This window comes from Lissotriton helveticus, chromosome 11, assembly GCF_964261635.1.
Source record: "Lissotriton helveticus chromosome 11, aLisHel1.1, whole genome shotgun sequence".
Lineage (NCBI taxonomy): Eukaryota > Metazoa > Chordata > Amphibia > Caudata > Salamandridae > Lissotriton > Lissotriton helveticus.
Genome location: NC_136072.1, coordinates 603,650,215 through 603,662,445, shown reverse-complemented (window position 1 = coordinate 603,662,445; position 12,231 = coordinate 603,650,215). Strand labels below are relative to the sequence as shown.

General features: G+C 40.0%; 1 protein-coding gene across 1 annotated transcript in view; it reads right to left on the bottom strand.

Annotated features, from left to right (window-relative positions):
• TRPC1 (transient receptor potential cation channel subfamily C member 1) overlaps positions 1-11,442 on the bottom strand; it is a 391,431-nt gene extending 379,989 nt beyond the window's left edge. The window contains exon 1 of the mRNA XM_078666423.1: positions 11,207-11,442. Within this exon, the coding sequence (XP_078522549.1) occupies positions 11,207-11,336 (130 nt within the window). The 5' untranslated portion in view covers positions 11,337-11,442. The remainder of the gene's footprint in view (positions 1-11,206) is intronic.
• Between the last annotated feature and the right edge of the window lie 789 nt (positions 11,443-12,231).

Genomic DNA, 12,231 nt, shown 5'->3' with positions numbered 1-12,231 from the left:
CAATTTCATGGTAGTCATCGGACGGTTTATATGTTGTTTTGACATACATGTTACATGTTTGACACATATATGTTGGTATATTCATAGGATTAAATTTTAACACATGTTAAGTTTGTTTTGTTTTGTGCTATATGTGAGTTGTACCGGTACAGATTGTGTGATGAGAAGGTAGTCACACAATGCATTTGATCTGTTTCAGAGTAGTGATATTGTCGTGTATCACAAGTGATATCGCCGTGTATCACAAGTGTTGTGGCCGTGCAACACATGTTAGGGCTAGGTGTGAATCTTGTAAAGTGAGGATTATCTAAGAAATTTGAACAGCATGAGAATAGGGACAAAGCGCCTGTTGTAAAACTCACTGTGATAAGAGTATTAGATATACTCGAGCTTGAGTGAAGGGTAGGGTAACGTTGGTGCATGATTATCTATAAACAGGTGAGAGTCCTGTACGGGTACATGTTTTATATCTATAAACAGGTGAGAGTCCTGTACGGATAACGTCGTTATTTTGCTAACGGTGCATGATATCTATAAACAGGTGAGAGTCCTGTACGGATTTCATGTGTGTTTGAATAGGGAAATTTTCTGTTTGAAAGTGCGTGATTGTTTTGTAAGGTATGTTCAAGTTGAACTTTGAAATGTCACTTGGTTGTGCATTCTGAGGGAGATGAGTTCATATATTACTTGTTAGAAGGGTAGAGTAAGAGTTGCTCTACTGGCAATTGAAAATTATTCTATGAGAATAGGGCCGACTATTCCAAGCTGAGAATACTTGAATGTATGTAAACTATCCTATTTAGAGAAACAGACAGATGAGTTCGTTTTATGTATTCACTAAATTGTACCAAAAGTAAGGTACTTAGGAAAGTTCAGGATAAAGTCTGTACCATTCTAAGACTTTTTAAGGTGTTGTGCAGTGTTTAAATACACTAAAAAGCACTGCGCGATATTTTTAACCATTGAAAAGTGCCCCGATCGAAAATTGTAAGGGAGGGGCTGATTTAGGAGTGAGAGCGTGTGGGGAGAGCTGCAACCGCAGCTGCTGCATACGTCAGAGCCTGCCGCGCTCTGATTGGTTCAGTGTCTGGGCTGTATCAGCAAGGCCGTTCTTTGATTGGTCTAGGCATCACAGCTAAATTGTGCTGTGATAGGCTGTCCGTGTCACCATTGGTTGCCGAGATTTATATTAAATTAACAAGTGTCCCAAAAGTTAATTGTTAAGAACATACTAAAACATAAACCTAAGGCCCCCGTTTTGGTCTTGCTTTAATCGCGCTGTTGTTTAAAATGAGAGAAGCGTGTTAAGGCCAATGCGTGTGGCGAGCAGAGGGAGGGGTGCGCTGCTAGGAGCCGAGTAGGAGCCGAGTAGGAGAGCTGACAGCTGCAGCGGCTGGTTACGTCAGCCGCCGCGCTCCAATTCGTTAAGGCGCCGTCGCGTCATAGCCAAAGCCGTGTCTTCACGAAGGAGCCGCGCTTCCATTTGTGGAAGTCCCGTCGCGTCATCAAGGAGCAGTGCCCTGATTGGCTAGGAGTGCCGCAGCGTCACAGCAGAGCTGCGCTGTGATTTGTTGTGGCTCTCTAGGTGTCACAGCAAAGTCGCGCTGTGATTGGATGAAGCGCTGTTCTATGTTAAAAGTTTTGAAATGTCCCCGATTTGATTTTTCCATGTGAAATTATATTTTCAAGTGCTGAGGCTTGAGCGTGAGGCGAGTGGGACAGAAGCAGCAGCGATTTATGGCCACAGCAACAGTTTGGTTATTGCTCGAGAAGAACTGTGATCTGATTGGCTGAAAAACGCCACAGGATTGGTAGAGGCTCGCTGCTGAGTATCTGGTTGGCTGAGCATTGTAGTAAACACACACTGATTGGCTAAAACACTCGTGCTGATGCACATTGTTTACTTTCTATCGAGTGTTTAATTTCTTATGCTGGTAATGCTCAGAGACTTATTTTAATAACTGATTGATTCTAACTTTAGCCATAATATTAAAAAGAAAAGTGATATTACAGCAAGCAGCTATCCTGATTAATTAACAATAGCAGTAAAGGTGATTAGAACTTAGTAAATAAAAGGCAAATAATAAAAAGTTACTATTTGAATTGTAAATTAAATAAAATTTATAACAGTAATAACAGTTAAAACGTCTTCAATAGCAACATTGTATTACATTTGGTGAATTTTGATTTCCAAGTCAAATTAAATTATTAGTTAGAAGAAATTTACAAATGGAGTCTAAAGGTTTTTTTTGCAGCAAAACAGTTTATTTAAATTAAGGCAAACAGATCAGGTTTTCTTTTTCCACAGGTATTGATGCGGAAAGGTGTGTAAGTGCAAATAAATACATTTTAAAATTAGTTAATGACATTTAGGTGTTTTGTTGTTGTAAAATAAATATTTTATATTGTTGTTTTTGCAAATTAATGTTTTTCTTTCCAGGTTTATAAAAATTAGTGATGTAGGTAAATTAGGAAATATATTAAATTGACCGAGTTATAAGGTTTTCTATACCTGATAGTGTTAAATTAATTAATTAATTGATCAGCAAACGCTGCAAGGCAAATTTAAAGAGTACATTTACCAAGTTATTTAAAGAAAATGTCTTCCTTGTATAAGAAAATGAAAAAAGTTGTTGCTAAATGTGAGAGTAAATTAAAGATTCCCAAATTAGCGAATGTAAATAATAAAAGTGTCAGAGTAGAAAATATTGATCAGTGTAAAATTGATGTTGTAAATATGGATCAGAACAGAAATTCAAGAAGACTCCCAGAACAGATTAATGTAACGCCAAAAATTCCAGATCAGATTGATAGAATGTCAGCTCAGACTTCTTCTAAAAATGATGTAACAGAAAAACATGATGAGATGCTTGGTACATCTGGAATTAATATTCTTGATCATGTGAATTCAACAAATGATTTAAAGGAGTCCATGAAAATTATGGAAACAGAGACAGTCCATGTGCTTGGAAAAAATGAAATTAGTTCCACAGTTTTAAAAGTCCCAATTAATTCTGAAATTCAAAAATTTACTGAAAAGGTTTATTCTATTGTACTTGAAATTGAATTAGTAGGGATTGCAACTCAGCAAGAAACAGAGATGACTTCAGTTCTAGTAAGTGAGAAGTCTGACATTGACCTGATTGATTTGACACAGTCTGATGAGTCAAAATTATGGTCAAAGGAAAAGGAGATTGAAATAAATGAGCTGAATGAACAGCTGCAAACACAGCGACAGGTATTGATTCAGCAGATTAAGATGGCTTCACTGCCATTGCAAATTTTTGTTAATGAACAGACAGAGAAAACAGATACAGGAGTAATTAAAGAACAAGAAAACAGTCCAAAAAGAATAAATGTACTTCCAGTATTTTGGAATGAAAATGATGGTCTTTTGAGTGAAGACATCAAAGTAAAGGATACAATTGATCAACAGATTGAAACATTGACTTCTGCAGGTTCACTTAACAGAAATGCAAATTTAATTAAAAGGTTGATTGATGACATTCAATTGGCAGAAAGGATTGCTGTCGTGATATGTACAGCATACAAAATGAATGATGAACATGCTTTGAGTTCACTAATACTAACAGCTGTAGTTGAAACATGGCAGGTAGTCAAAGACTTACAAGATGAAGCAACTCATGAGGAGAAAAACACATGGTTGAAAAACACATGGTTGAGAACAGATTTTAGACAGCGAGATGAGGATGAGATTTGGATACACAAAGATGACAGAGTAGTTTTGCTAAATAGCATGATTACTGACATGGACAGAATGTACCATAGAATTGTAGAATTTCTTTACCAGAGGTGTCTGACTTACCAGCAAGTGAACACAATTAAGAGAACAGTTGTGAGATTGGGAACAGAATTACAGGAGAGTGGTTCATTGACCAGATTACAAATGGATTTCATTGGGATGGCACTGAATGACAAACTGTGCTACATTTTTGTGATTTTCTGTTTGATTACAAAATGGGTTGAAACATTTCAGATGCGACATAATGATGAAATTACTGTTGAAAAATTATCAGATGGCAAAAGACATATTGAAAATAGACTGCTCCATTGTACAGATAGAATAGAAATTTCAGATGTTGAGGAGCATGAGAATGTTACTATAAAAGACAGAGATGCAAAAATGTGCCTAGCTGCAGGTACAAAGTGGACAGATGTCCTTCCACTTGTTTTGATGTTTCTGAGAAACACTACTGATAAAAAGACAGATTTAAGTCCACGTGATATTATGATGGACAAGGTCATGAGACAGACATTCATACCAGAGAAAAGAATGATGACTATCAATGATAGCATCAATTTGGAGAACTGCAGGAATTTATCAGATGAAATGATCTCTGTGTCTGATGAAGATGAAACTGAAGTGCAAACAAGAGAAAAAGAGCAAGCACTTGATCTGTTACCAGGTAAAAGGATCAGGAAAAAGGTTTGTCTAAAAAGAAATTGTCTAGTGCCTAGGTGGCAGAAAAGGAGGCCAGTCAGTCTTGTCACAACAAATGCAGAGAAGTGCAAAAGACTGAAGAGGTGGATTGACACTGGCCATACTTTTCGTGTAACTACACCTGAAAATCCTGATGAGGATAGTGTCACAATTGATGATTCAGATTCTGAAGAAGAGCCTGAAGAGAATCCAGATCTTGAAGATCGACAGGTTGGTCGACATCTGGATAATTTGATTGAAAAACAAGCCTTGAATGAAGAAGACTTGAAAGTTGTAACTGAAGACTCAGAAAATGATGGAAATCTGCCAGAAAAAGAAGCAGAAGAAGAATGTGATGAGATTGTGATTAAAGACCAGGAGAGTATTGAAAAGCAGAAAAGAAGCTCTGAAAGCAGGAACAGGAATTCTGAAACTGGGAAGTTGAAGGTAATTGAAAAAGAAGAAAATGAATTGCCAAGTACCAGCTACAAAGATGATGTTCCTAACGGAGTGAAGCTGCTGAGTAAAGAAGTACCTGAGTCCAGAATGAAAATTTCTGACACTGAAACTGATGAGAGTAATGAAGATTCTCAAATAAGAAAATTCAGAAAAGGAGCTTGGAGAACAGAATGTAAAGTGACCAAGCAAAAGAAGAAATTACCAAGAAAAAGTGATAACTGGCCAGAAGAAAATGAAGGCCTAAAATTCAAATTGAGATACAGATCAAAGGAACAGATTGATGAGATATCAAGTCAAAAAGATTATGAAAAGAAAAGTGAGGCAGGAAAGAAAATAGAAGTGATACCTGTAATGGAGGTAAATGATGAAAGTCAGAAAGAGATTGAAAACAAAAGTAACAATGATTGAAGTACATACCTGTTAAATTTTTAGGTTTTCTGTTTTTGGCATAAGGCTGAAGAAAATGTGTTAGGTGACACAAGGTTGAAGAAATTCTGTTAGCTGAAAAATTAATTTGTGACATTAGGTCGAAGAAAAACTGTTAGAAGGTTTAAAGAATATATATAAAAAAAAAATTTCAAAAAATTGAAAAAGGGGGGTGTTAGAAATTTGTAGAAAATTTAGACAAATTTTTTTTAATTTTTGTTTTATTTTTCTTTGCAAGCTTAATGAAAATACATTCAACAAGTTCAAGATGCTTAATTTTAAATAAATGTTGTAAGATGTCTCTGATATATATGCTCCTAATAATTCTGCTTTGGTTAATTTAGGTTGTTATTTTTTCTTTTAGAAATTATCAAGGAGAAGTTTAAGGTCAATATGACAAGTAAAGCTTCAGCTAGTCAAGACAAACATAGTGTAATACTGACACCTTTATTAGTTATAGTTTTTGCAACACTTTTGTTGAAGCTCAGTTGTATGTTACACAAGAGAAAGAAATAGAACTAGAGGGGTTTCTTAAAAATAAATATGAGAATTGTAGATAAACTGATGAGATAAGTCTTTAGAAATACTAACACAGGTGAAATTGAATTATGTTCATCTTAGATAAAATTTTTGCTAACATTTTTGGTGTGGTTTGGTGATTTTAAAATCACCAGATGGGGGAGTTGATGAAGCGAGATTCAGAAATAATTTTTATTTCAACTCGTGAAGTCACACTTCCATAAATAAATTAATAATGCTAACAATTTGTGCTGTGTGTGTTAATTCAACCTAGATTAAAGTTACATTACATTAAAGAACACGCGGGAAACTAACATGTGTGCTCATAAATGTGCATTATGTTGCATTCTCATGTATGTGGAAAATAATAAATTAATCTTGTCTATTGTCATGTCATAACTAATAGCAGCTGTTTTTTAAATAATGGCATGTGCTTATTTTGCTTTCCTTGTCTATGTGGTGTCACCCTATTCTCTATAGGTGCATAAAGAACCCTGCTGGATTAAATGAAGAATGGTAGATATAAAATGCTGCTTTATTTGTTGGCTTCTGCTAGGTAATTTAGATTAATGGGTTAATTATTAGCAATGATGGGTGATAACAGAACAAACTGTGTTTCTTTCAATAATTATTCTTTGTGTTTGTTTATATAATAGTTTTACAAGTGAAGCTTAGAGATGGCTGCAGAAAATTAGTACCCTTTTAAAAGTGGCGCAAGAGAGGTGGCGCAGAAAATTGACGCTTTTTGAAAAGAGGCCTAATGATGAAAAAGGCTCAAGAGAAAATAATTCTGAGAAGGATGGAAAAAGCCTCTGAGCTTTTATTTTGAAAGGTTTTGGAATGAACTGCTAAAAAGATGACTCTTTGGAGAAATTTGCTAACGTTTGCTAACGTGCCACGGGAGTTCAGAGCGGACAGGCTCAAGGTTGAAAGGAAGAATCGTGATAGATTTGCATTGCTTGAACAATCTTTCGCTACAAAATGTAGCAGCCTAAGGAAGAGCTGCCAAGACTTCTACATGAACAATGAACTAGTGAATTTGCCCGGGCATGTAAGAAGGAGGTGTCACAGTTTACTGTGGCACGAGGTGGCTCAGCCAATGGAGAACTAGAATTCGTCTGCTGGAATGTGAAAAATAGTTAGCTCAGCTTAATTTAGGGTATAAGAATGGGTTCAGAGAACAGATAGTTGGCTTACGCTCGAGAATTCTGGAGGACGTGTTATGCTGATGGACTTTACACGTGAGGAAAGGAGTTTTTTATTAATTACTTTATTTCTAGGTGATGAGGGTAGAGACAGAGAGATAGTTAGGATTTTGGAAATGCTTAATTTTACTTATTCCTGCTAATGAATAATAATTCTTGATTTATGCTCTTTTTATTAATACTGAATAAACCTTTCTTTATGACATTTTCTAATGCTTGCTTAATAAAATACCAAAACCTAAGTTTTTCTAGATGTGTTTAAATAAACTTTCTAAAATGACAAGCTGGTCTTGATTATTGTAGATAGTTTAAACAACATATTTAGATCTTATCGCCTCATGATTCAGTCGCTCTATTGTTGATATGGGCCTAGTGTTGTAGTGTAAGTTTTGTGGTAGTAGATGGTGTCATTTGTGCAATATTTTGGTGAGAGCGCTGGATCAATTTCAGCTAGCAGCACTTGCTAGAGGACTGAGAATGAGGACTTAGCACTGTGACCAGAGACACAGCTGCAGCACTGCCTAGAGGATTTAGAATGAGGAATTACTAACAGGACCAGAGTAGCCATTATAGTCTGGGGATGCCCAAGAGAAAAGTGACGGAGAGGAAACAGACCAACCAGAACCGTCTAAAGATGCAGGAGATAAAGGAGAAGAACTCCTGCCATGGTGCTTATTATATACCTGCAACAGCTTCTTTACCATCTCCTGGAGGCGTGTTTCTGATACAGAAGGCGAATGGCATCTAATACACCCTTTACAAACCCCCTAAAGGAGCCTGTATGGGGAAGCATTGTACACTTAATGAGTGTGTTTTCCCATTGCGGAACAGCAGTGTACCTGGACTACAGGGAAAGTGTAGGCAAAAAGGGACCTGACAGGGAATCCCTCCCACTGCCTGAACAAAAAACAAGGGAAAAGAAAGCGCTAGCAGGCAGAAACATAGCTATTGCAGAAAAAAAGGAAACACCTGAGCAGCCGCAATAGAAACAAAAGCATGATGCCCAAGTCCCAGCATCTAGAAGAACTGCGGCCCGAGCAGCCGCTTACAACAAGCGGGGCTCTTGAGCCACCTAATTTCTCATAACAGCAGAACTGGAGCCTCCGCTAACAAGCACGGCTCTCAAGCCACCTTGACTCTCAGAACTGCGGCGCCTGAGCAGCCGCACTCAAATGGAGCATGGAACCCAGGCATCCGCCATTGAGGAAAGGGAACGAAAGAGCCTCCCACCCCCTGCAACTGAATCAAAGAAAGAAGCGGCGCCTGGGCAGCCGCACGCAACATACAGCAGCGCCCATGTAGCCACAGATAAGTATGTGTGTAAACAAAGTAAAAGGCACAGTACACAAAACAGAAAACGGGACTGTAATAGGGAAAAACAAGAGGCCCAGCAGTTACAAGGGTGAGGGTGCAGTACCGCAGGCAGTCACTGGGTGTCCCGTGGGGCCTCTTTGGCCACATATCATTCTGCACCCATAACCATGGCAAGGGCGCAGCAGTGAGAGCTGCCAACTCGTGAGCTGAGGATCTGTGTTCAAGTCTGCTGTTAGCTGAACATCCTGGGCTGATTGTTTAATTTCCCCTGAGCCCATGGCAAGGTGTGCTATATAAATAAAAGCGAGTAATGTAAAATAGGAAGAATTTAATGCAGCGATCTCGGGGCGGGCAAACCAGTGTCATACAGCGGGTAGATGGTAAAGGGATAGGGCACTGCACTGCAAATTATGCGTAAGGTAACCAATCAAAACAACAAGCTAAACAACAAGCAAAACAACAGCGGCCTGGGATGGATGGTGGGGTCCTGTAAGTAGTGTTGTGGGAGTGGTGAAGGGAGGCACGGGGGGATAAAGGGACACTAAGCAAATGAAGCGACTGAAGTTTCATTGCAAAAGTAAACAGAACACTTAAGAGCAAAGAGGCAGACCAACCAAAAAAAGTGTTCTCTCTAAGTGTAAATAGCCTGAACAGTAAGAACATATGTAAGAGGGGTAGTCATCATGGGAGGATACAAAATTCCAAAAGGAGGGACTACTAAGTGTATTCACCAATGAAAAGCCAGCATTTCTAAAGGCCAGCAAAAGGAATCAATGAAAAAGATGGGTGTTTTTTTAAAGCCCATATCCTAGATACAGCATGTCTCAAAGAGACAGCCCAAGTGCTACCTTGGCGAGAGCTAAAAACAGGATTTGTGGGGTGTATCTGACTTCCTTTTAAGGTTCAGGACATAGGAAGAGAAAGTCGGTCATATAGAATGCTAATTTTACTAAGATGGTTTAGCGGGGCGCTGAAGCTCGTTATGTAATTATTGTGGAGAGGAAGCCTGGTGAGGAGGTAATGAGAGTGGCTCTCCCACCAATGCATGTGGGTTGGTCATCCCCTCCAATGGCGTTGGTGATGCCAAAGTCTGAGAGACTTGGAGGCCATAACACTTCAACACCACAACACGTGATTCTCTTATTGCAATGTGCGCCCATCAAAAGGCTTTGTGCTGATAGGTGTTTATTGTGCCTGCCATTTGTGATCTTCCCTTTCTGTTTGAAGTTCTCTGATTTCTTCTGCTTGCCGTTTGCTCCCACTCCCTCCATGTGGTAAGAAGGATGTGTCGTCAGCGCTCAGTATGCATTATGGATGAACCACGGACGAGGGTTATGTAAATGGCAACGCCTGCACTCGTAGAGACAGAAGCCTGGGACCTCTGGTACCGAACACCACACTCTCTAAGAACATTAACAAGTGGGAGGCGGAACTGGGTTATTTACATTACACTTTACTTCGGTCCTGCAATAAAGGTCAGTCTTCACCTGTCTTTGTCCATAACTGATTATTCTGTAATATTCTGTGGCTTATGCATCTCACTTTCAGACTCTCATTAAACATATTTATGATAAGCATTTTTAAAAGACCTGTATGTATCCTTTCCTACTGAGTAACATTAAAGCCAGTGAAGCATTGTAATCCTTCGCAGTGAAGCAGGCCATCTGCCATTGCTCCGAGGTTTGTAGTTCAGAGCAGCTCGTCTGCTTTGTTGCATAACAGTCCCCCCTGCCCAGAGTTAGCGAGGCTGTGAGCAGGGTGTTTGTGGCACTCTAGCCTTAGGTCTGGTTTATGTCGCACGCGTCTCATGCTCTATTTAGACAGAACCAAACCATCATAGCTCTCTCCTTGCTCTCATGCCAGCGTTCACAGTATCAGCTCGGGTTACAAGCCGTGGTCTCGAGTCTGGGGCCACAGTATCAGAGCCTGTTGTGTACTACAGTGTGATTTGAAGGCAGACTATTAACTAGACCCGTCTATTAACCCGATTATATCATGTCTGTTCTTCTAACACAGTATCCGTCCAAGCACAGGTCCTGCTCAAGCCTTATGTGATAGTAACGCCTGCATGGAGTTCTGTGTGTTAGATATTTGTACTGTAAAGACCATAGTTTGAGATCCCATAGAGGGCAACTTCCAAGGCAGGACAGACAGCTGCAACACCACACTGTCCCTATAATCAGCAAATGAGCCAAGATTCAAACTTCCACAATACATTAGAATGTTAAAGGACAGTGAAGAGTGGGCGGGTGGCTGCCTGGGGAATTGTTGCTGGTGGCATTAAGATTGCCCCTATAAGCAGCTAAATTGCTTCCGGAAGGTGGGGATAACAGAAGGTTGGAGCAAATATAGGGAAAGAGAACGCAAGGCGTTTGTCTGGGAACAGCCACCATGGTAGAGCCATATTGGCCGTGCAGACAGCAACCTTTATACAATTTTGCGACAGGCAGAGTGGAAATGTCACTTCTCGGATGGACAGCCTTTCTTGCACCTGCCTTCAGTTTGTCGAACGCTACATGGTTGTGGTGCGCGGCGTTTTCACACGTCTGACCAAACGTTACGTATTCTGGTTTCAGGCTTGGTGGTCGCGCACTGTGTATTAAACGGTAGTGGTTGTGGGTTTGTTGACACCAGGATGACATACCAAGTGACAGGTCGGACGTAAAGCGTCAGTTCATCCATGCGCGCGGTAACCGTTGAGGTGATGCTGTGAGAGTCTATGCGTGGGTGTAGCAATCATAAAACAGCGAGCAATCACAGACACTCACTGCCCTGCGCCTCCTTTACTCTCGCAGCCCCTGCACATCTGCCCTAGCCCCGCCCCGCCTGTCCCAGCTGATACCTTTTTCGCAGGCAAGCAGGAACAGCCTCTCGTCCAGGGTGGTCTCTTCCTTCACCTCCCGCACATCTTTCAGGTCCAGAAATTTGGTGGGCGACGAGGAGGAGTCCGTGCTCTGGTATAGAGCAGCCATGGTGGGGTAATCCCATCAGATTTTGGGCGCCGTTCTGCCTCCACCAGCCCTGGTCCCTCCTTCTGCTGCCTGAGAGATGCTGAGGCTTCTGCGAAACCGCTGGCACAGAGGCAAAGCCTGTTCCCAGCGAGCGCTCGTAAAGCGAGACAGAGACATAGAAGAAGGACCAGGCTGTCAGTGCCTCAGCTGCCACCTTAGAAGGAGGAAAATCAAAAGCGTGAAAAATGTAAACATTATAACGCCGAGCAGGTTGTAGCTTTCGTGAACGTTGTTGTTCCAGGAGGAAGCAAGAGGGGTGGTTCATAATGGTGTCACAGTGTCGTTAGCCCAGACTACAATAGATTTGGGATAGTATGTTTTCCACCCTATCTAATAAGCAGCAAGCAAATTCAAAATACAATAACATGGGCACAGTAGTCAATTTACTATATAGTTTATGTTTTGCTGATGTGGCCTTGCTGAGCACTATGGTGCTGAAGGGTCATATATGCCAACTGAGAAATTGTGTTATTTGTTAAAGGGGATGAGAAACCCCATGAAAGAGTAATCAAAATTCTTGTCAGGGTGAACCACCAATGCAAATATCTAAACCTGTGCTAAACCCTCAGGTAACTTAGCAGAAAGAAGTTAGGCTTAATTTAGAGGCAAAGTGTAAAGTATTTATGCAGCATTCAAACAGTTATAAAGTGTTAACACCACACAAAAAAAATCCCAAACCAATTAAAAAAAAATAGAGTACATTTTAATGAATAAAATGACACCAAAACAAGAAAAATCCAATTGAGAGAAGCAGAATTATTACATTTTAAACTATTGGTAAAAAAGACTTAAGGCGCAAATTGCGAGCAACTGGTCACACCGGACTGGGACTAACTGAAAACTCCAGACCAACCAT